The sequence below is a fragment of the Felis catus genome, chromosome X (assembly GCF_018350175.1).
Source record: "Felis catus isolate Fca126 chromosome X, F.catus_Fca126_mat1.0, whole genome shotgun sequence".
Classification (NCBI taxonomy): domain Eukaryota; kingdom Metazoa; phylum Chordata; class Mammalia; order Carnivora; family Felidae; genus Felis; species Felis catus.
In genome coordinates, this window is record NC_058386.1 from 111,102,362 (window position 1) to 111,126,795 (window position 24,434).

Genomic DNA, 24,434 nt, shown 5'->3' on the forward strand with positions numbered 1-24,434 from the left:
CTTGACAGTGCCTCCTCACCCAGAACACCCCCTCCCCTTTCCCCAAGTGCTGCCTCCTCTACAAGCCCTTCGTCCACCTGCTCTCCCCACCCCAGCCTGAGAGCTGCCCTCTCCTCAAGGAGATCCCCACTGCCCTAGCTCCTCTGGGTGCACAGGGGCTGCTGGAGGCGGCATTCCGTGGCACCTGGCCGGCAGAGGTAGGGGCCGGAGGGAGCGTGGAGCGTGGCTGCGATGGCGGAAGAGCCAGACTGTGGGGGCAGGGACAGGGCGGAGCAGCCTTCCCACTCGTCCAGGTCTCCAAACGTCCAAACGTCCGGCCCCAGGATGCCCTCAGAGGGGGAGGGGAGCGGGAACAGGCCGAGAGCGGCCCCCCAGCCCCCAACACAGGACAGGAGGCCGTTCTGCCGAGGGCTGGGCGGGAGCTGTGGCGACCCCAGGGGCCTGAGAAGGGGACCGACCAGGGGTTTGGCCGAGAACGCAACCACCCTTCCTGTCTGGCCCCACAAGGGGGTGAAAGATGGCAGCATCTTTTCCTTCTAGAGCCTTCCCCGGCGCCTCTCCCAGCCCATTCCCTGGGGTTCCGGTGGCAGCATAGGGGCCTCAGGGGACAGCGGGGCGGGGACGGGCCGACCCTCCGAGATGCCCAGGCCGCCGCCGCCCCTCACCCGTCTGGGAATGAGACCCAGGGAGTCCTGGGCACCTGCGGCCCCCCCTCTCCGCCCCGCCCCGCCCCGCCCCGCCCCTGCCTGGGCAGCTCAGGGGCTGGCTCCCTCGGGTCCAGGGCACAGTTCCTGCCGGCCACCACGATGTCATGGCAAGCGCTCCCGCCGGCCCGACGCCCCAGCCTCTGGCCTCCTACCTTGTTGGTCAGGGCCAGTCAAGTCCCTGCTGCAGAATTTTTCCTTTCTGCTTCCCCCACCCCGGCCAACGTGAGGCGACAGGTCGGCCGCAGTCAAACGGTGTTTTCTTTCTCGAGCCCGACGGAAAGGACCCGTCTGGTGAGTTTCTGTGCAATGGGTCACCGGCCGCGACGCGTGTGGGCGGGTCGCGGCCGGGGCCAGGCTGGGTGGCTCGGTGGCCCGCGTCCTCCCGCGGAGGTCTAGGGTCCGGGGGCCCCGGCCGCCCCGCCTCCTGCCCCCGCCGCGTGCCGGCGGCCGTCCTCCATGCCGGCGCCCCTGTCCGTCTGGGCCGCGCGCGCCGGTCCCTCTGGCCGGGGCTGCGGCGGCGTGCGCTCACTCGATCCGCACCTGCAGGCGGACGTTGAGCATCACCGAGGCCACCACGTAGAAGTAGGGGAAGTTCATGCGCAGCCGCCAGGCCAGGTCGAAGAAGGTGATCAGGGTGCGCGTGAGCCCCTTGCAGAAGGCGCCGTACGAGCCGCGGGCCGCTGCCGAGCGCGACAGCCGCAGCGCCAGGCCTGACAGGGCCGCCGCCGCCGCCGCCGCCGACAGAGCCGCGGACGCAGCCATGGGCCTGGGCCCGCGCAGGCCCCGCCGACCGACACGAGTGCGAGCGGCCGGGCAGGTGGACGCGAGGCCTGCAGCGCCCCGCCCCGCGCCGCCCTCTGTCACCTCTTCCCTTGCTGGCCCCGGGATGCCCCACCGCCGCCACCTCCGCCACCGCCCCTTCTGAGCCGCTGGCAGAGAGCTCCGCCCACAGAAAGCTCCGCCCCTCACCGGCTGCCGCAGCGGCGGCCGCCAGTATAACCCCGCCCCCCTCTTGGCCACACCCCTCCCGGGCGCTACAGAGCGGCCGCCGCTGTCATAGGCCCGCCTACGGGACCGCCCCGCCTGCAAGCCCCTCCTCCTCCTGGGCTCCCAAGGGCAGAGCCCGAGGGCGTGAGTGGTTTGGAAGGTGGTGCTGCCCAGGGATTGCTTTTGCCGAGTATCCTTGAGGGGAGGGGAGGGGAGGGCCGGAAGGTCTGGACCGCTATACTGATTCTGTATTGAAGGCCCACTGGGAAGGCTCCCCCGGTTTACCTTATCCCCTGCCCCACCATCTCCTCCGAAAACCCCGCAGGGCGACCTGTTGGATCTTTCTTTAATTCACATTTCTCTGCTAACTCAGCAGAGTTTCCCCCAAGCCACAGGCGCATTTTCCCTCTCTGGTATGTTTGCTGCTCATGTGTATTTCTTTATTGAATTGCCCTATTGTCCTTGTTTTTAAATTTTTTTAAAAAAGTATTTATTTTGAGATAGAGAGAGCATGAGTGGGGTAGGGGCAGAGAGAGAGAGGGAGAGAGAATTCCAAGCAGACTCTGCACTGACACAGCACAGAGCCGGATGTGGGGCTAGAACTCTTGAGCTGTGAGATCATGGCTTGAGCATAAATCAAGAATCAGATGCTTAGCTGACTGAACCACCCAGGCGCCCCCCTCCCCCCACATTCTCATTCTTATACCTGTAGGGAAAGAAAACTTTCCCTCTACACTCTTAGTTTCTATATGTATACACCTCCTAGGTGTATGAAATAAATCGACAATAGGCAGATTAACAGCAGAAAAGGTATACACCTTTATTAATTTTTAATATTACCTGTCCGGGGACATCACAGGTAAAAAAAAAAAATGTGAACACCCAGAAAGGCAGTGTGATTTGAGAGGTTATATACCATCTTAATCGGGGAAGGGGATTGGTGATGTAGGCAATTTAGGGGAGACTAAGTGATTTTTTTAGGAAACATGAGTGAGTTCTTAGTAGAATGGACTGGAGGTTGGATAGTTTGTGAAAGATTTTGGATGTGGTGTGGATTTCTAGTTTTCCCCCTTGTGGTAAGAATCAATTTCCTTGGTTGATGAAATTTCTTAGGAGGGGTTTTATGAGAATTGAGTTCCTTTTGGAGGATTTGTCTTTAGGCCCATAAGGGGATGTTAATCTAAAAAATAAAATTGTCAGGGGCACCTGGTGGCTTAGTTGGTTAAGTGTCCAACTTCAGCTCAGTTCATGATCTCGCGGTTTGTGAGTTCAAGTCCAATGACAGGCTCTGTGCTAATAGCTCAGAGCCTGGAGCCTGCTTTAGATTCTGTGTCTCCGTCTCTGTCTCTGCCCCTCCCCTGCTCGTGCACTGTCTCTCTGCCTCTTTCTCAAAAATAAATAAACGTTTAAAAAAATTTTAATAAAAAATAAAATTATCAGTAATTCACCAGCATAAACATGTTTATTTGGGAATAGGAGAGAATTACAACCCAGGACAATCAAGCAATGGCTTAATGGTAGGCAAGTCGAGAGAACAAGAGAGGAAGTTTCTTTTATAGAGGAAAGGGGGAGGCTAGGATGGCTGTTATAAACAAAAAGTACATTAGAGTAAATTGGGAGTTTCAAGTATAGTAGATTTTCATTGGCTTGGTTGTGACGGTCTTTCATTGGCTGGGCTGTTGTTGGGGAGGGAGGGAAGGAGAAACATCTTTCTTTTTCCTGGTGGGGTAGTAATAGCTAATGTAGTATCTATTTGAAAGATATGTCTCTTCCTCTCAGTGTCTGCAATATACAAGGAATGGTAGGTAGGACATAAGGGGTCCCCTTCTGGTCTCCCATGAGGTTTCCTTTTATTAATTTTCACAGAGATTTCAGAGAAAGCCCCTCCCTGCATTTGCTATGTTTCAAGTGCTTTTAGCTCAAAATAATATGCCAAAGTGGCATATTTTGGCATGGTGTGCCCCGAAGTCCTTCAAATCACATGGTGATTTCTAAGCACTCCTCTTAATCTATTGTTTGCCCTGGATACTGTACAGGATCGTCTCAGGTTTTCAGTTGCCCTTGTTCATGGCATTTTTTAATGGTGTGCTTAGAAGCACTTCTGTGGTTCCACCCTAATCTTTATTCCAAGGCAAATCCAACTCAAACTTGATCAGTTATTAAAGGCGATTTAATAAATTGTGGAAATAGTCATGCTTGCTTATACACATAACTTTTATTTTTATTTTCTAATTTTTAAGTTTATTTATGTAATTTGAGAGAGAGAGAGAGAGAGAGAGAGAGGGCAGGAGAGGGGCAGAGACAGAGAGAGAGAGAGAGAGAAAGAGAGAGAGAGAGAGAGAGAGAGAGAGAGAGAGAGAGAATCCCAAATTTGGGACTGAACCCATGAACTGTGAGGTCATGACCTGAAACCAAGAGTCAGATGCTTAACCTACTGAGTCATGCAGGTGCCCCTATACACATAACTTTTCAAAAAAGCTGTCTGGGGGCGCCTAGGTGGCTCACCCTGTTGATCGTTCACTCTTGATTTTGGCTCAGGTCATGATCTCACAATTGGTAAGATTGAGCCCCAAGTCGGGCTCTGCACTGAGAGTGCAGAGCCTGCTTTGGATTCTCTCTCTCCCTCTCTCTCTGTCTGCTCCTCCCCCACTCATGCGTGCACATGCTCTTTCTCTCTCTCTCTCTTTCAAAATAAATAAATAAACATTAAAAAAAAAAGCTGTCTGCAAGAAGTAGATTCACAATGACCCCATCCTAGTTTCACAAGGAGAGCTGGCTTGAGTATTTAGGCTCTCTCAAAATGCCTGTTCACCACCACACTTGAACATCTCTGTGGCATCTCTATAATGGCGTAAGGAACTCAGCAAATCCATATATACTGATCTGGCAATTCCTACCATATAGTAAAGGGAAACAAGGCAAGCCTGAAGCATCAAAGAAACTGAAGGAGGTGGTAGGGAATAGGACTAATGGGTGGTTCACTTTACCACCCAAACACAAATTTTATCTCTGTTAATACATCCTTCAAAATAGAGAGGAAAGGAAGACATTCTCAGATGGAAAAAAATTAAGAGAAATTTTGATCAGCAGATATATCCTTAAAGAATGGCTCAGGGAAGTTTCCTAAATGGAAAGGAAAAGATCACCTGAGGAAGATGGCACTTTAGGAAGGAAAAAGAGTCATTGGAATGGGTAAAAAGAAGAGAAAATATAATAGACTATCTTCTTGAGATTTCAAAATTATTTTGATGGTTGAAGCAAAAATTAGAATTTCATCTCATATGGAGAAAATACTTGACATTTATATTTAAAAGTGAAAAGGTTAGGGGTGCCGGGGTTGCTCAGTTGGTTAAGTGTCTGACTCTTGATTTTGGTTCAGGTCGTGATCTCACGGTTTGTGACTTTGAGCCCCGCATTGGGCTCCACGTTGACACTGTGGACCCGCTTGGGATTTTCTCTCTTCTCTCTCTGCCCCCCCACTCTCTCAAAATAAACAAATATACTTTTAAAAAATTATAAAAGTGAAAAGGTTAAATAGACCTAAATGGAAGTACGATTTCTATACCTCCCTGGAAGTGCTTTAAATTGTCAATGTCAGTACGCTATGATTAGTTATCATGTATACAGCATACCATTTTCTCACTGTTGCTTCTTACCTTATTTTCTCCCTCTCATTCCTGGAAAAATAATGCTCTTATCCACATTTCCAAATCCATTGCAAAAGGAGGAAACCTTTCTGCCTTCTGGATCTGTTCATGGTGTCAGAGACCCCTTGGTCTTACCTGTAACCAATTTGTTCTTAGTCCCAAATGCCACTTCCAATTATGCCTACAAGTTTATGGGTGTTACTTATCAAGTTATGCTATTATGGCCCAGTGTCCCCATACCTTGTCTCCATCTTTCTTCAGTCATAACTATATTAGCTCAGCTAAATCCCTCCATCTTTGCAAATTGTGTAATCTTCGCCACCTTCCATGTTCTTTTCCTTATCTAAGTGTGTCCTGTCTCCCTGAGCCCAAGGGAAATACAAATCAGCTAATTTTTCTTTGCAAGATTTGTAGAAAGGACTGTTTTAGGATGGGATGGCCTCTTAGAGGATGTTATCCCAACTCTTCTGATTCCTGGCTTGAAAGTGTCAATCAGAAAATTCTGGCTAATGGATCTGTCAATAACCAGACCCCAGCCAGAGTAGTCTGAGTTCCACCTGGTTTCATTTTTGTCTGCAGTGGATGGCATTTCCCATGGACCTAACTGTTCAGGTAACTGGCGAATTGGAGGTCAGTGTTTATTGGGATGTTTGGCTGTCCCTGTCAACATCCACAACAAATCAGAAGCTTTCATTGGTCCATCCCATTAAACCTCTACAGTTGTCTTACATGGGAACTTCCAGGAGATGTATGTGACTCTGGGTTTGCCTCCATAAGGAGAGCCTTTCTTCCTTGGGTCAGAGTAAGTGCCAATGAACACATGATCAGAAATCTCTCCATAACATTAGGAGAGGTAGCTGACTCCACAGCCAATGCAGTGGCAGCTCAGAAACAATCATTTGACTCCCTGGCTAAAATAGTTTGGTGTAATCACGCAGCCCTTGGTCATCTCCTTGCTGAACAAGAAAGTGCTTGCGTGATAGTCAAAACCACGTACTACACTCTGGGGAAGTAGAAACGCAATTGCACAAAATGAGAGAACAAGCACATTGGCTACGATGAATTTAACCTAACGATCCATGGTCCTTTGATCTCTTTAGCTGATTACCTTCAGGTTGGGGTTCCGAGTTTAGAACCATTGCTCAAATGGGATTTGTCATATTACTTTCAATTCTGCTTTGTATAATTATTTTTAAGCTTTCTATATGAACCTGATAAACCTTTGTAGAAACAACATGTGGAACAGGGTGATACTAGCCCAATGCTTTGAGATGATCTCCAGTGCTTACAACCCTGTTAAGATACACACTCTAGATGTGAATGCTGAGAGTTCTCCTTCCTACCCTTCCTTGTTACTAAATGTGATCTTAACGGTTTCCAACCTGTGTACTTTTCCTCTAATGTGAGACATGGCAACCATGAAGGGTCCTTCCTGGCACTGAGGGACAAAGCCAGTAAATGTGGAAAACCTGACTCTTGATCAGTGATGTTTTAGAGGAAAATGATCAAAAGGGGGAAAATGTGAAAATTAATAAAGGAAACCTCATTTAAAATGGAGTGGGAAAGCCCTAAAGGGAGAGCTCTCACACACTACCATTTGTCAACAACATCTGTAGACCCCAACAGGAAGAAACTTACTTTCCTACCCCAGCAGGAGGAAGGAAGATTTCCTCCTCGCTCAGCAACAACTCAGCCAGTGAGAAACTGCCACAACTCAGCCAATGAGAGGCCATCACAACCTTGGACTCTCACTCTCCTCCAATGACTTTCTTTCGAAACCACACATCCCAAATTCCTCTCCCCTGTAACTCTTGGTTGATAGCACAGAGCTGATAGCACGGACCCTGCTTGGGATTCTCTCTCTCCCTCTCTCTCTGCTTCTCTGTCTCTCTCTCAAAATAAAGTTAAAAAAAGATTTAAAAAAAAGTGGCTCCTGGGACCATAGTGCATAGTGAGTGCCTTGGCACAGTTGGCTCCCTTCCAAGAAGAGCAAAACACAGCCTGTTTTGATACAAATATAGACGTGCAAGTTCATCTTTCCCACAGTATCTGTGGTATCGTTTAACATTGAACAGAAAGCCGTTGCTTAGAGCTGAACACTCACTGATCTCTCTGTGGAGTGAGTGTAGGGGTGAGGTGGTGGTGTTGGTAGGGTGGCGGTGGGGGGGGGGGGTGGTGTGTGGAGGGCGCCTAGCGACAAAGGAAGAGAAAAGAAGGCAGCGAGGAGTGGGGATTACACATCTGGGAGCAAGGTCCTCGGGGCAAGATGCTGTGCCACCTTCCAAGACAGGCATCAGGCCCTCCCTACAGAAGCCCACCGAGACCCTCTACTCTCCGAGAGGTGCAAAAAGGGATCACACTGGAAGTGATTTCCGGCTGGCCACCACATTTCCGCTCTCACCTCTGATAGGAGGAGCCATGAAGTCCCGCCCATCAGCTCCCGGCTTCTCAGTGGCTTCCACTGAGCCCGCTGTGTTCCCATTGGCTGGATGGTGAGCCTGCTAAAGCCCCTCGTGGGGCAGGCTGAACGAAGGCTCTCATAGGCATTTGTCTGGACTTCGCGTGGTGCTGAGGGGTGGCCGTGGCGTCTGAGCGGCTCTGTGGGAGGCAGAGAAGCAAGCATGGTGTTGTGTCCGAGGGGCACAGGCTGCCCTAACAACGGGACCATGCTTCGCTTCATTTCCAAGGCTCTTGCCTTCTTCCGTCGGAGGGTGGACTCCTCGGAGGCCGAGAAGGAGCAGCATGTGAAGCTCTTGGAAGGTACTCGATTCGTCTCCTCCCTCCCAGGGGCCTGCACCTAAGGGTGCTCCCCTTTCCTGGCTCGGAAGGGCGCCGCATGCCCCTGGCAACGCCTCCCTGTGAGGACAGGCATCCTCGAGTCCCTGCATGCCCAGAACTCTCCTGTCCTAGGGGATGGTGGTGTAGACAGAGGAGGCCCCTGGGGAGCTGTGCCCGGCCCTTGCATTTCCCCAAGTGCCGTTGGAATTTACATGGTGTAAATGTGGAAATGTGCACCAGATTCCTTTTCATCTTTTCAGTAGTAGTGGATCTCCCTGACTTGAGATTGCATTTCATCTTGTTTCCCAAACACGCGTGTATCTGAAGCCAGGTGGTCAAGTCCTATGTGTGTCGCTGGTCCGCGGCCAGGGGCCACATGTAACTCGCTCCCCTCTGTGTCCTGAACTCCCGCCCCAGGGTTGGGCCCTGAGTGGATGACTCAGGGGACCCCGGTGCAGGCGTCCCTGTGTCGCTGGGCACCCGTGAAACCCGAGAGGGCGTGCCGGGGTGGCCGGCGTCCCTGCTCCGCAGTGCGTTCATCGGCCGAGCTGAGCGCTTGTGTGTGCCAAGCGCTGGGCTCGGGGCCTTAGGGGGCATTCGTGCCATTGGATCCTCGGAAAGCCCTCACGAAGGAAGTCAGAGTATTGTCCCGTCCGCTTTACAGCCGGGTCAGGGAGACGCGAGCAGGGGAGAGAGGGGGCCCCGGCTGGTCTCCCCCAGGCCCGGAGGCCCAGCAGCCACCCCCTGACGTGTGTGCCCGGGCTCGGAGGCACTTCCTTCCACGGGGTGAGTGTGTGTTTGGTCAGCGTCATCCTCCCAGCTGGGACCCGGCCTTCCTGGGGCCCGGATGTCATGCAGCTTCTCTGCCGGCGGAGCGTGAGCCCTGCAGAGTGGTGGAGTCTCAGCAGAGTCGGCCACAGAAGCCTGCGGCTTAGCTTTAGTGGGAAGCTCTCACTGCCACGTGCGTTAACTGCGTTTTTGCCGAAGGGACAATGCAGAAGAAATTCTGACATATTCTCATGAGCCTAAGTGGCAGTTACCCTCTTGTCCCGTCCCCTTCTTGTGTTTTATCTTATATATATATTTTTTATTTTTAACTAATCTCCAACCCAGGGCTCAAACTCACAACCCAGAGATCGAGATTCTTATGCTCTACCGACTGAGCCAGGCAGGTGCCCCTTCTTTGTGTTTTATGATTTCACTTGATAAATTTGACCCATTAAAAAAAAAAAAGGTTTCCAGGATTTTCTTGGCTTCTGGAACCATCATCTATTTTTTCAAGTTTATTTATTTTGAGAGAGAAGAGAGAGCACAAGCAGGGGAGGGGCAGAGAGAACGAGAGAGAGAGAGATCCCAGGCAGGCTCCTCGCTGCCAGCACAGAGCCCGACTGGAACGCACAAACCGTGAGATTATGATGTGAGCTGAAACCAAGAGTGGGGTGCTTAAAAAACTGAGCCACCCATGTGCCCCCCTGAAACCATAATCTATTATAATCAATATTTCTCCCAGCCTCACTTTAGAGGGCACCTAATGTGTTGTGGTTCATAGTGCGGGCTCTGCAGGCTTAGTCTCTAGGTTCAGATCCAAAATTATGGCTTACTAGGTGTGTTTGTTCCGAAAAAAATAAACCTGAGAGTTTGGGATGCACATTTGGACTAGATTTAAACCCCCAGATCTCCTTATGTGTTTTGTCTGGTGAGATGTTTGAATAATCTCTAGATGCTGCTGCTATCACTGATAATGATAAAATTCTATAACAATAATGGCCGTTTAAAGACTCTCTAGACGCAGAAGCCATGATAACAACAAACACGTAAGCTCTAACCTGTGGGAGACATTCACAGTGTTAAGCACTTGACATGTACATGTCAGTTAATAATTACAACAACCCTTCCCCCCCCCCTACTTTATTGAGACATAATTTCCACATCACACTCTTAAGTTTAAGGTGTACATGATGCCTTGTTATATGTATATATTGTGAAATGTTTGCACAATAAGGTTCATGAACACATCCATCACCTTACATAGTTATCCTTTGTGCCTGTGTGTGTGTGTGTGTGTGTGGGTGGGTGGGTGGTGAGGACATTTAAGATCTATTCTCTCGGGCAGACATTAAGAATGCCCTGGTTTTACAGATGAAAACAAATTCAGAGAGGTTAAGAAATGTGCCCAGGGTCACACAGATGGTAAAGGGAAGAACTGTGTTCACAGCCAAAGAGTCCCAGACCCAGTGCCCTCTATGGCAAAGCTCCACTGCCAAGTGCATTGGGCTACTGTGCCTTACAGAGAAATGGTGGAACCAACCTTTTAACATGAGCATTCTGCCTCCCAAACACTTAATCACTGTGCCCCTCTGCATCTCAAACTAAGTCCAGCTTATTTCTGTAGCTAGATCATTGGCTACCACATCTTCCCCTGGAAGGCTTTACTTCTCATGGGTACTTACTTTGGAGACTGATTAATGAAACATTTTGTTTACCCCTCTCTTAGGTGACACCACATTAAAAACTGTGCAGGGAGCTGTGACAAAGGTCTGTAAGGACCACGGCTTGATTGATGACTTGATCTACTTCAGTAGTGATGTTGTGACTGACAGTGTGTTTCTGAACGTGGGACAAAAAGTCACTGCCATTGTGGAAGAAGATAAAACATATGGATGGAGAGCGATCAAAGTAAGATTAGTATGAGTTTGGGGACCATCTTTATTCCTGGGGGGATTTCAATCTTGCTTCTGTTTATTCAGCTTCTCTAAAGTGACCTGGCATGGCAGAGGTAGAGTGGAATTTGAAGTCCAATTCACTGTGTTGTGTGGTACACTTGTTCCTAACTTTGTAGTGCTTTCTATTTATCAAAGTAGAAATTGTATATCTATTCTTCAGCACTAAAACTATTTAACAATAATAATTATTAGAGTCTAGATTATTATACTGCAACTTCCTTTTCTCACCCAAGTAAAGGATTTTTGATTTTGCTGAAATGTAATTGCTGGGTGAACAGACATGCACTTTATTTTTTCAAGTTTATTTATTTATTTTGAGAGAGAGAGAGAGAGAGAGAGAGAGGAGAGAGAGAATTCTAAGCACTAAGCAGGCTCCATGGTCAGGGCAGAGCCCAACTTGGGGCTTGATCCCATGACTCTGGGATCATGACTTGAGCTAAAATCAAGAGTTTGACACTCAACTGATTGAGCCACCCGGGCACCCCAAGAGTCTCCATTTTTAAGGACATAGTTCGATGACATTTTTAGTAAATTGTACAGAGTCATGCAATCATCACCTCAATGTAGACATTTACCATTTTAATAGATACTGTCAAATTATGCTTCAGCTTTATTGTACCAATTGGCACTGTCAATAGCAGGCTGTGAAAATGCCTGTTTGCCAATATCGACAAGGTTTGAAATATTTCAACCTTCGAAATCTTTTCTAATCTTTAAAAAAAGGCAGTCTCATAATTTTATTTTGCATTTCTTTAAGTGTTGGGGAGAGTACAACAATTTTTTTTTTTCTTAGAGCTATTTCTAGTAGGAGCATCAGAGCTGTTTGTACGTTATGGAAATTAGAGCTTTGTTAGGAAATTTATCATATGAACGTTTTGCCAGTATTTCCTCCAAGACTGTTTTTAAAAAATTTTTTAATCTGTTGTTTATTTCTGAGAGACAGAGCACGAGTGGGGGAGGGGCAGAGAGAGAGGGAGACATAGAGTCCAAAGCAGGCTCCAGGCCCTGAGCTGTCAGCACAGAGCCCAACGAAGGGCTTGAACTCACGAACTGGGAGATCATGACCTGAGCCAAAGTCAGATGCTTAACAGACTAAGCCACCCAGGCAGCTCTGTTTGTCTTTTTAGAGCTTCCCCCTTCCCCATTATCTTCCCAACTTTATCTCATGCTCTCTCCCTCTGGGGGCACTGACCTGGAATCTTTTAGTTTTCTTCCTTGTTCTTCTACACTGAGATGTGTTGTCTCTCCTCCCTTGTCATTTCCCTGCCCCTGTCCTCAACCCTACACACATTTGCCAGGTAAAAATCTTTCTCTTTTCTCACAGCCTATATCAAATCCCACTCTCTCCAGGAAGTTGTCCTATATTCTTCTTTTTAAGTTTTTAAAATTTATTAAATTTTTTTAAGTTTATTGATTGATTTATTTTTGAGAGAGACAGAGAGAGACAGAGAGAGTGAGCAGGGGAGGGGGAGAGAGAGAGGGAGAGAGAGAATCCGAAGCGGCTCCACACTGTCAGCATGGAGCCCAACGTGGGGCTCAAACTCACAAACCGTGAGATCATGACCTGAGCCAAAACCAATAGTCAGATACTTAACCTACTAAGCCACCCAGGTGCCCCTAAAATTTATTTAAATAATCTCTACATGCATGTGGGGCTCGAACTCACAACTCCAAGATCATGACTGAGCTAGACAGGCACTCTGTTGTCCTATATTCTTTCAGTCTGAAATTCCCTCCCTGCTGGGAATTCGCAGCAGCCAGCATTTGCACTTGGTTTTACCATTTGTCACAACTTGCACTGAATTAGTGATTTTTGTCTTTTACTCCCCTTTGATTGTGACTTGCTGGAGGGCAGGAACAGTATATCTTTTACCTTCAAATCTAGTACCATCAGTGCATTAAACCTGGTTGGTACACAAATTGTGTTTTTAGACACATTTTAAAAATATATGACATGGGGCTCCTGGGTAGCTCAGTCGGTTAGGCCTTTGACTTCGGCTCAGGTCATGATCTCGCAGTTCGTGAGTTCAAGCCCCAGGTTGGGCTCTGTGCTGACAGCTCAGAGCCTGGAGTCTGCTTCAGATTCTGTCTGTCTGTCTCTCTTTCTCTCTGCCCCTCCTGCACTCGTGCTCTGCCTCTCTCAAGAATAAGTAAACATTAAAAAAATATATGACAGAACAACACAAAGAGTGAGCCCTCATTTAAACAATGAACTTAAGGGGTGCCTGGGTGGCTCAGTTGGTTAAGTGTCCAACTTTGGCTCAGGTCATGGTATCATGGTTCGTGGGTTCAAGCCCCGTGTCAGGCTCTGTGCTGACATCTTGGAGCCTGGAGCCTGCTTCTGCTTCTGTGTCTTCCTCTCTCTCTGTCCCTCCTCCACTCGCGCTGTCTCACTCTGTCTCTCAAAGGTGAATAAATGTTAAAAAAATTTAAACAATGGTCTTTAATTAAATATACTGTGTCGATATTGGGTCATCAATTGAACCAATGTACCAATCAAACAAATGCAAGATTCTAGTAATAGGGCAAACTAAGAATGGAGGAGAGGAATGTATGGGAAATTTCTGCTCAATTTTTGCAAACTTCTCTAAAAAATAAAGTAATGAAAGATATAAAGCTCACTCATTATTTTATCATCGTCTCATGTCTATCATATGTTTGTCAGGTGAAATCTATTCACCACTGTTTGTTATAGTTGTTTAAACCACTTCTTGAATGACAATGATTGAAGTGTGTTTCTGCTTTTTAAATTTGTGTTATGTTTGCAGTAATTGTTTCTTTATTTCGCAGGTGGTTGCTCTCTGTGATAGTTGCCATGGCAATGGAATGTCCAACTCCTATGCTAGAGTTTCATTTGCCTCTATTACCTCTGCAGAGGAAGGGGCTGACTACATTGATCATACAACTTACTTCTCACTAGATGTTGTTTGTAAAGGTATAATTTACATCTTTTAAAATTTAATATTAGGTTTTATCTATTTTTTCATTTTATAGATTGGATTTGCAGATGGTTATAGGCATCATTTCCAGCGTCAAATTTCAAACACGCTACTTGGCAAGAGGATTTTCACATTAGAACTACTTCTCTAGCATCCTTGGCTCCAATCGGAGGCTCTTTAATGCTTGAGATCGACCTTTGGAGTTGAAGATAACGTGCAACAAGGGACAGATACCTAATGTTCTTAAGAATTCATGCTGCCATTTGTTACCATTTCATTTATTAGATGCAACAGCTAGTGTTCTTGTAATTTATCCATTCATATAGGCATAAAATTTATAATCTAACAGAAAAACATTAAGGGATGCTCTTTTTTAAAAAATATTTTAAATGCTTTAAAATAAATTTGGAGATAGCCTTGTACCTTTCCGTTGGCTTGCAAACTGGCCCCTGTACACGGAGGGCAAGGAGAGATCAAAGAAACAGGCAAACCCCTCCCAATTGGTAGGTGGCCAGTGTAATAAGCAAGGGAACTTACATACAAGGCTTGTCTTGGGTGGACACCAAGTGAATAGATCTCTGCACCCACCTGCCAGAATCTTAAAAATTTACATAGATGCCTTAATTGCATTGTTACATACACTGTCCGGGTGGTCTCAGCAAAACCTTGATCTCTAAATGCTATGTCCTCCAGCTGTGGGGGTGGTGGGCAGAACATAACCTTCCAAAGACGGGGGCGGGGGGTGATGAAGAGCCTCCAGCCACCTGGGGTCCAGCTCATGGGTCAACTGGTGGTCATGTCCTCTTGATAACCTCCTTTAGCATTTTCCGTGTGTGTGTGTGTGTGTGTGTGTGTGTGTGTGTGTGTGTGTGTACTTTTGTTGAATTCTATTTGGTAATTATCAGGTATAACAATTTGTTGTTTATAAAAATTTTTTGTAATGTTTATTCATTTTTGAGAGACAGAGAGAGAGAGCGTGAGCGGGGAAGGGGCAGAGAGAGCTGGAGACACAGCATCTGAAGCAGGCTCCAGGCTCCGAGCTGTCAGCACAGAGCCTGAAGCAGGGCCCGAACCCACGAACTGTGAGATCGTGACCCGAACCGAAGTCAGGCGCTTAACCGACTGAGCGCCCCAACATTTTGTTGTTTTATGCCTAAAGCTGTAATTTGTTAATTTGTTTAAGTTATTTGAGTTTAACTCAGCACATGATAGAGTGCTTGGTATCGGCAAGACCAAGATAAGTAAGACTTTATTAAGCCACGCCTACAAAGAGCTCACAGTCTAACTGGAAGAGATAGACATGTGGATACATTAAAAGAACATGATAGGGGCACCTGGGTGGCGCAGTCGGTTGGGCGTCCGCCTTCAGCCAGGTCACGATCTCGCAGTCCGTGAGTTCGAGCCCCGCGTCGGGCTCTGGGCTGATGGCTCGGAGCCTGGAGCCTGTTTCCGATTCTGTGTCTCCCTCTCTCTCTGCCCCTCCCCCGTTCATGCTCTGTCTCTCTCTGTCCCAAAAATAAATAAACGTTGAAAAAAAAAAAAAAAGAACATGATGAGGGGCGCCTGGGTGGCTCGTCGGTTGAGTGTCAGACTTCAGCTCAGGTCATGATCTCACAATTCGTGGGTTCGAGCCCCTCGTCTGGCTCTGTGCTGACAGCTCGGAGCCTGGAGCCTGGAGCCTGCTTTGGATTCTGTGTCTCCCTCTCTCTGCCCCTCCCCACTCACACTCTGTCTCTCTCTTGCTCTCAAAAATAAATAAAACATTAAAAAAAAAAGAACATGATGAAAACAACACTACTGAGCAGAGGAGAGAAAATGACTGCTACAGGGAGACTTGGGGAAGGCTGCTTTCCCAGCTGGGCTCCACAGCCCTGCAACCCCCTGCCAGGCTGGGTTTTGAAAGATGAATACAAGTAAAAATTTTGTACCTGTTTAAGCCCAACCAGATGCTGTTTAGCTTGAACACAAAAGGGGAAGTTAGTTCAGCCACACTGCATCTTTCCATTTGATTTTTCTTGGATTAAAAAGCCAGGACTTGACCTTAGTTGGTAACCATGGAAGTCCCCAAAGATGATTATCTGGTGGCAGCTAGGATTTTAAGACAAGTTTAGTTAGAAATACCCAATTCTAAGAGAAAAGGCCCTTGTGATTGCTAAGCTCCAAAGTCAACTTCCTGGTTCATATAACCATGCCAACTGGAAGTCACTGCCAACAGTAGTAGCCCTTGCTAGCGGAATTCTTCTCAATATGGGAAACACTTGAACATGTTTGTAATGCCAAAGGGATTGACTGAAGGTGCAGGAGAGAGCAGGAAAGACTGATGGAACCGGGGCCCTGAGGCATAAATAGAGGCCGGGCCCCAAATCATGGGTGAGGGGATTTATTGCTACAAAATAAATCAAGTGAATCAGAATAATAGACTTCTCTAGGGTAAGAAAGGGGGTAGATTAAAAAGACCTGAGCACCTAATCAGTCATGGTTAGAATTGTCAAAACAGCTGCTGTTGATGTGATTATGAAACCCAATGAAAATGGCAAAAGACAATTCCAATTTAAAAGCATAATGGGAATCTAAAAAAAGGAACAATTGAGTGAAAGTTTTTGGTCCCACACAATGGGAAAGCAGTGTGTATTCTCTTCTTGATGTTCATGCAACAGAGTAAATATTTGAACGTCTGGCTCTGTTCCAGGTCCTATTTTCCTAATATTTGCATTCTAATGAGCTAGATCGCAGGCAATCAGCAAGTAACCCCCACCCCCCAAAAAAGAGAGAGAGTTCCAGGTTGTTCTTTACCGTCTAGGACTTGAACTAGGTGCCGTAATAGTACAGCAGGAGGGTACGGTGTGGTGGGGTTTGCTATACACAGCAATTTAGGGAAGGCCTTGCTGAGGAAGTGATACTTGAGTTGAGACCTGAAGAAGGAGCCAGCTGGGGAAAATATTTGGAGTCAGGGAATAGGGGCCTGCGATGGGAAGGAGGAGAGGGTGGCGGGAGGGTGGTGACTATGTGTGGTATGACCCGAATGTGAAATGGTTTGAGATGAGGTTGTAAGTGCCAGTAGGATCCAAATGGGATAGAACCTGGTCCTGTGTGAAGGGCATAATTTACACTAGATTTACTCCTGTCGAGAACCTTTTGGGATAACCTTGATGCGGTCAGTTCTAATCAGATGGGATAGGTGACGGAAAGAGGGGTAAGCAGGTTGAGGAGTGAGTGGGAAGTGAATATATGGAGACCGGTGTGGGACAGGAGCGTGGAAGAGAGTAGCTGAGAGTGTGTGTTCTTCTCGGCACAGCCTGAATGTGCTTATGTGTCAGTGAGAGGTGCTCTAATGGGTGCTTCGGGGCCCAAGATCCCATTTGTTTGGACTTGCCTCACAGGATGGTGGTGATCAGTCCCCATTATGCACACAGGATTTGAGGGTTTAGGTCCATGAGTGTTACTCATGGGAAATAGTTAATGTCAGTATTGGGTCCATGATTGTATTTTGTATGTGAATAAACAATAAATCTTAACCATTTTGGTGAAGGATGCTAAAATGGAATTGAGCCTTCAAGACCCTCAGGGCAGGGGTGGGGGGCCTACCAAGTGCATAATGTTGCGATCTCATTCCCCTTTATTTTTCAGGTTATGTGTTAATATGGTCCTATATCATCCTACATATCCTTATGTAACCAGCGCGACCTGAGTTAGAAAGCTGAGGTCACAAATAAGGTTATTTCTTTATTTTTCAGAACATACTGGCTTGAGTGCCCACTTGAAAGATTAAAAAAAAAAAATTCTGTGTAACCTTCTTATCCCTTTTTGGACTTTGCCTCATGCCTTGAAGTGTCCAACTGTACAATGTCTTACTCAGGTCAGAGGTAGCTTCCTGTTTCAATATGCCACTATAGTGACCAATAGTCACTAAAAAACCCTGTCCTTCAGCCTCTGACATTCTTATGCTTGAATTCAGGAGACTGGAGTGGGCAGGGAGATGGAATATTTATTTCCCTAGATACCTCATTGCCAGGCTGCACTTTGGCAATGACTTTATACATCTACCAAAGGCCATAGCTTTTGTAGGGCAACTCTCCTCTCCTTCAGCTATAGCTATAGGGGGTGACCATATCCTCTGTTGTCCAATCTGAGTCATTAAAAAAATTTTTTTAATGTTTATTTATTTTGAGAGAGGGAGAGTGTGTGCAAACAGGGGAAGGGCAGAGAGCGAGAGAGAGAGAGAGAGAGAGAGAGAGAGAATCCCAAGCAGGCTCCATTCTGCCAGCACACAGCCTGATTCAGGACTCGAACTCATGAACCGCAAGACCATGACCTGAGCCAAAATCAAGAGTCAGACGCTTAACCAACTGAGCCACCCAGGGACCCCCCAATCTGAGTCATTTTTTGAGACTAAAATGGGGTGTTACAATTGATTAAAATTAAATCAGCTTTTGAGTTATTTATCTGTGACTAACAAATTGGTCTTAAGTTTGGACATTTAAAATAGTATTAATACGTCTTTCAAAAACAAAATTAGTTCTAAAAAAGAACGTCTCTGAGTCCATCAACAGAAACATTTGAATGTTTCATCAAATTGCGATCCAGTGGCAAATTTGTAGGTTTTCTTAATTTCCTTCCATCCTGCTATGGATAGAAATATCTCCAATACAAAATAAGAGCTGCATATGAAGATTTTTGCCACACTCTGAAATGTTCTTAAGTATAATCATCTGATTTCAAATTTGTACAGCAGTTGAGCTCTGATGGTTCAATTTGCTCACTTCTTCCATTTTTGAGGGGAGGGAATTTTTGACCTCTCTCCCTGCAAATTTCATGTGGGTAAATATAATTCTCCAAAACCTTCCAAACCTGAATTTTGGCACTATGTTGGTTGAATTTTTTTATTAAAGGCTTCCAACTGATTTTAAACAGACTGTAACCAAACTTAAAAGGACTCGTTTCCAAAAAAAAAACCAAAATCACTACCATAGTAAGACAGTTGGGTTGGTTTCACAGCCCTTCAGAGGCTCAAGTGTGCTTAAAATCTGATTGATCTGTATAAGAAACAGAAGAAAGTAGTAAGAAAAAAGAGAAAAGTCACCATTCTAAGTCATTATCTTTTTTTGTTTGTTTGTTACTAAGTAAACTCTACCCCCAAGGTGGGGCTTGAACTCATGACCCCAAGATCAAGAGACATGTCCTCTGCTGACTGAGCCAGCCAGGGACCTGCTGAGTCATTATCTTTTTGTATTCAGTATTAACTTTGTCCCAGAGGTTTGTAGTTCTGTTATTTTGAATATGTAAACACACACAGGTATACACATGCACACACATGTTTTCTAAATTTTGATTACTACAGCTTTTTTTCAGTTGGTTGAATATCATGGATGTTTGGATGCGGGTATGAATTATGCTTGCACCACAACCAATTCCAATTACATTTCTGTTCCATCAGTTTTTTATTTTTATTTAAAAAAAATTTTTTTAATGTTTACTTATTATTGAGAGACAGAGACAGAGCGCAAGTGTGGGAGGGGCAGAGAGAGGAGACACAGAATCCGAAGCAGGCTCCAGGCTCTGAGCTGTCAGCACAGAGCCCGACGTGGGGCTCGAACCCACAGATGGCGAGATCATGACCTGAGCCGAAGCTGGACACTTAACTGACTGAGCCACCCAGGCGCCCCCCATCAATTTTTTAAATTTCCACGAACAGTACGTTTACTGTGATACTTTGTTCCAAATTTGTAATTATGTTAGCACTGCAAAAATAAGGGCCCCTGGGTGGCTCAGTCCCTTAAGCCTCTGACTCTTGATTTCGGCTCAGATCATGATCTCAGGGTCGTGAGACTGAGCCCCATGTTGGGCTCAGCGTGGAGCTTGGTGTGTGTAGCCTACTTGGGATTCTTTCTCTCTCCCTCTCTCTGTCCCTCTCTCTGTCCCTACCTGACTTGTGCTCTCTTTCTCTCAAAATAAATTAATCTAAAAAAACACTGCAAAAACAAAAGAGTATATTCCCAGTGTAGGGCTTTTTTTTATGTTTCAAATTTTTATTTAAATTCTAGTTAGTTAAAATATGGTGTAGGGGCGCCTGGGTGGCTCAGTCGGTTAAGCGTCCGACTTCAACTCAGGTCACGATCTCGCGGTCCGTGAGTTCGAGCCCCGCGTCGGGCTCTGGGCTGATGGCTCAGAGCCTGGAGCCTGCTTCCGATTCTGTGTCTCCCTCTCTCTCTCTGCCCCTCCCCCGTTCATGCTCTGTCTCTCTCTGTCTCAAAAATAAATAAACGTTAAAAAAAATTAAAAAAAATATGGTGTAATATTAGTTTCAGGAGTAGAATTTAGTGATTCATCACTTACATATAACACCCAGTGCTCATCACAAGTGCCCTCCTTAATGCCCACTACCCTTCCAGCAACTCTCAGTTTGTTCTCTATAGCTAAGAGTCTGTTTTATGGTTTTCCTCTCTTTCTCCTCCTATGTTAATCTGTTTGGTTTCTTAAATTCCACACATGAATGAAATCATACGCTGTCTTTCTCTGACTGACTTATTTCACTTAGCATAATATACACTAGCTCCATCCATGTTGTTGCAAATGGGATGATTTCATTCTTTTTGATGGCTGAGGAATATTCCCTTGTACATATACCACATCTTTATGCATTTGGGTTCTTTCCATTACTTGGCTATTGTTGATAATGCTACCCCAGTGTAGGACTTTTATACTGAATTTATAACAGCATTTGTACTAATATTAGCTATTTTGCCTCTGCCAGAGAGAACTTTCACAACTTTTGTCGAAGCTCTTCAGGCAAAGATCAAGTTAGGCTTAGTACTTGTTTCAGAGGGGAGAACACACACCATGGTGAAACCACGGCATGTCTCAGTTACAGGGTATCAGGAAGAAGCTGTTATAGGCTTCGAGATTTAGTTGGGTGACTTGGGGGAGGGTGTAAGGAAGTGAGGGTTAACCCTCAATTGGATGCTGTCAGAGAGTGGGGCGATCTATGATTGGTTATTTTGTGGGTGGCACAGTAGCCTTGCTTTTTTTCATGCTTAGGCAAAATTATGAAATGGCTTTGTTCTGTTTCATCTTGTCATAGTCTCAGGGTGACTTTATCTGAGGTTGTATCCTATGAGATTGTTTATGTCTAACAGGAAAGCAAAATGGCCTGGCTGTGTCAGACCACACTTAATAGTTATGATATTGAATTCTAATTATCATAGTATAATATTATAATATTATTACAGTTATAATACTGAGGTCTAGCTGTGACTAGTTTTGGACATTAGAGGCTGATCATTTTCCCTCTCACTTTCATTCCATGATTTGGATGGAAGGAATCAAACCATTACTGGAATTCATTTAACTCTTTCTTCTTTAAAGCATCTGGCATCATTTGGTCATTTGTGAAGTTCTTCTCCTCATGGACCTAAGATCTTAACAGCTACTGTTAAACTCAATGTACCTAAGAAAAATTGTAATACAACATTGTTGAAATTATGTTAGAGCGGTTGTTTGATAAGAGAAAAGTCAGGCATCATAGAATTATATGTCAATGCACCTTTTGTAACTTCCCATGTTAACTTGTGGTCTTTGGGCACTGTTTCTTAAAATATCTACTAAGTGGTAAAAGTAAAAGCTTCAGGGGATCTAGTCGTCTGGTTTTCTCATGGATAGTGATATCACTGTGGCCCCTATGGTGGAGAGTAAATGTTGACAGACCAAATGTTGTTTTGGTCTACTCGGGCTGCTGTAACAAAGCACCATAGGCTCAGTGACTTAAACAATAGAAATTTATTTTCCCACAGTTCTGAAAGCTGGACATCCAAGACTGAGGTTTCAGCCAATTTGGTTTCTGGTGAGAACTCTTTTTGGCTTACAGTTTCTGGCTTCCAGCTTCCAGTTCACCAAGTCTTTTTTTTTTTTTTTAAATTTTTAACATTTATTCATTGTTGTGGGACAGAGAGAGACAGAGCATGAGTAGGGGAGGGGCAGAGAGAGGAACACACAGAATCTGAAGCAGGCTCCAGGCTCTGAGCTGTCAGCACAGAGCCCGATGTGGGGCTTGAACTCACGAGCTGTGAGATCATGACCTGAGCTGAAGGCAGACGCTTAACCGACTGAGCCACCCAGGTGCCCCTCAGTTCACCGAGTCTTCATATGACCTTTCCTTGGTGTGTGTGAGGGAGAGAGAGAGAGAGAGAGCGAGAGCACAAGCTCTCAGCGTTTCTCCTTACAAGGACACAAATCCTGTTGGGTTAAGGCCCCTTGCTTATGAGCTTATTTATTTATTTATTTATATTTATCTCTACACCCAACACAGGGCTTGAACTCACAACCCCAAGATCAAGAGTCACGTGCTTTACTGACTGAGCCAGCCAGGCGCCCCTCCTTATGAGCTCATTTAATATTAGTTACTTCCTTAGAGGCCCATCTCCAAATACAGCCTCACTGGAGGTCAGGGATTCGACATAAGAGTTTTAGGGGGACACAAACATTCAGTCCATAGCACAGATGAATTACATAGTTCATGTAGTCATCAACTTTCCTGGAAAATGAATTCATTACTCATTTTTCCCTAAGCACACATTCATTCTTTTGCTCATTGCTGCCAAAAAGGTTTATTGAAAACTAAAAAAAGGGGTTACCAAACTATGAAACAGATAAGTACTTATAGATTTGTACTATAACAGGAACATTCAGTGTATGACAAGACATCTGAGCTGAGTTTTCCTGTTAATGTTTCATGTAAACATAACCCAGGGTGTCTCACATTTCCCGGTGGTCCTCCCAACTTGATAGTTTGGAAGAATCTTGCCATTTTTAGGCTGTGGCGCGTATTTGGGCTGATTATGTGCCAGGCATTGTTCTGTGAGTTTTATATGTACTGACGGTTGTCCCTTTACTCTCTGTGGTAAGTACCACAATTATGCTTCTCATTTTATAGATGAAGAAGTCAAGGTACAAACAGGTTAAGTAACTTGACCAAGGTTGCAAGCTGAGTAAGTGGCAGCGTCAAGGTTTGAACCGAGGCAGCCGGATTCATACTTGTGCCCTGACTTACGTACTTCCCTGCCTATCCAGAAAGACTTGTGAATGTGACCAATGTTTGAAGAAATCCCATGGTGCTCTCAAAGAGATTGCCCTGTGATGCCCACTTGATGCTTTTCTCCAAAAGACTTTGTTAAACCAGGGAGAAAATCAACGCATGAAGGGTTATAAACATCCTTTCTGACAGAAATACTTACAGGTTACTTGTTTTAAAAGGTTCAAAGTGTGCTTTCAATGTAATAGAGACTATCTTAGGGTATTACAACGTCAAAGTAATGGTGAAGCATGATATGACCAAGAATATTCCAACTCGGCTTCTCTCCATGGCTGTTTTAGGTTTTGAGCCTTACCAAGGAGACCGAGTAGAAGTTGAGTTTTCCACCCAATCAGACACGTTGGGCAGAAGAGCCCTGTCGGTGAAGCCTCTGAGACATAAGCATGTGCATGAGGTAGTTCGTTTGCATGTAGCTCTTGTCGTCTGTTTCTGCTTCTCCTCCCACTAGTGATTATTGCTGCTGCTCGTGATCCCGTGGGGTGTGTTGGGAAAACCATCCTTTGCCATAGAGGGTTCTATTTTTTCATGGAACGGACCGTGCTTCTGAAGGGAAAGAATTCAGGAATTCTATGGAGCACACATGTAATTAAAATCTAAATTAGGTAGTTTACTTGGGAGGTATTGAAGTGCTCTGAGAGCAACCATAATAGAAAACAAATCATGTTGAGGGAATTGTTGGGGAAGAATGAATGGAGAGGTTGTGGGACCAGAGCTTGCAGTAAATGCTGGGTGTGATTTAGGTAGTGGAGATGGGAAATGCGTGGGAAAGTCAGTTTGCAGAAAAGGACAGATGGCATTTGGGATGTGACCCAGGAAGTAGGGCAGTGACATTTGTTGGCCACCACATTCCTTTCTCACTCTACCCCTTTCACTCTCTCAACCATTAGGAGAAAGGTTAATGGACATTGAGTGTTATATTTAGAGCAGCATTTCTAATCCTAGACCAGGGCCCCACCTGCAGGGAACCTGACTTAGCTGCTGTGAGGTGGGGTCTGGCAGCATGGGTAGTCTTACAGAGTGCTCCGGATGTGACAAATATGGTGGCCAGGCTGGGAATCACTGATTTAGAGTGACCTACAGATTAAGGCCAGAGAGAGGAGCTGCGGACCTTGTTACGGCATACAAAGCTTTTACATGAACGTTTCTGTTATCTGTAATTACAGGTCTACATTACTAGCCTACATGGAAGAAACGGGGTGATAGATGACAGCATCTTTTTCACCTTGGAATCTCTGAAGCTTCCCGATGGATACACACCTCAAATATCTGATGTTGTTAATGCTGTCGTGGTGGAGAGCAGTCAGTCCTGCTATATGTGGAGAGCAATCTCCATGACTCCAGTGAAAAGGTGGTAATGAGAAAACAGCATTTGTAGTCGCCGTGAAGCTTTTCTTCTCTTGTCAGTAAAGATCCTGGCTTGAAAGTGTTTTGTGATGAATAGTTCAGTAAACCTCAGGAATTAATTCAAATGCAACCTTTCAAGTCCTGTGTGGGTTGGCTCAGTGGAGTGTACCTTCTGGATAGTGGTCAGCAGTTTTCGTTATTGATTAAAGACATTTTCCTCGTAA

The 24,434-nt window shown here is 45.8% G+C and overlaps 2 protein-coding genes across 3 annotated transcripts; one reads left to right on the plus strand and one right to left on the minus strand.

Annotated features, from left to right (window-relative positions):
* The first annotated feature begins 748 nt into the window (after positions 1-748).
* Positions 749-24,434, plus strand: CT55 (cancer/testis antigen 55). Of its 2 annotated transcripts, none has more exons than XM_023249046.2 (5): positions 749-998; positions 10,614-10,795; positions 13,633-13,777; positions 23,148-23,260; positions 24,030-24,434. In XM_023249046.2, the coding sequence occupies exons 1-5, from the start codon at positions 812-814 to the stop codon at positions 24,219-24,221; spliced, it is 819 nt and encodes a 272-aa protein (XP_023104814.1). In that variant the 5' UTR covers positions 749-811; the 3' UTR covers positions 24,222-24,434. The 2 variants fall into 2 exon arrangements, with proteins under 2 accessions (XP_023104814.1, XP_023104815.1); XM_023249047.2 differs by lacking the exon at positions 749-998 and adding an exon at positions 7,847-8,101.
* Positions 992-1,592, minus strand: LOC111558701 (small integral membrane protein 10-like protein 2A). Its single transcript, XM_045050876.1, has one exon. It carries the CDS (start codon positions 1,467-1,469, stop codon positions 1,233-1,235), a length of 237 nt encoding a protein of 78 aa, XP_044906811.1. The 5' UTR covers positions 1,470-1,592; the 3' UTR covers positions 992-1,232.

What these genes read in the sequence shown, in the direction of transcription:
- CT55 (XM_023249046.2), top strand. Translation starts at nt 812, where the DNA reads ATGGCAAGCGCTCCCGCCGGCCCGACGCCCCAGCCTCTGGCCTCCTAC. An exon ending in ACTAGATGTTGTTTGTAAAG is followed by an intron (nt 13,778 to 23,147) that starts GTATAATTTACA and finishes TGGCTGTTTTAG; the next exon opens with GTTTTGAGCCTTACCAAGGA. An exon ending in GACATAAGCATGTGCATGAG is followed by an intron (nt 23,261 to 24,029) that starts GTAGTTCGTTTG and finishes CTGTAATTACAG; the next exon opens with GTCTACATTACTAGCCTACA.
- LOC111558701 (XM_045050876.1), bottom strand. Translation starts at nt 1,469, where the DNA reads ATGGCTGCGTCCGCGGCTCTGTCGGCGGCGGCGGCGGCGGCGGCCCTG.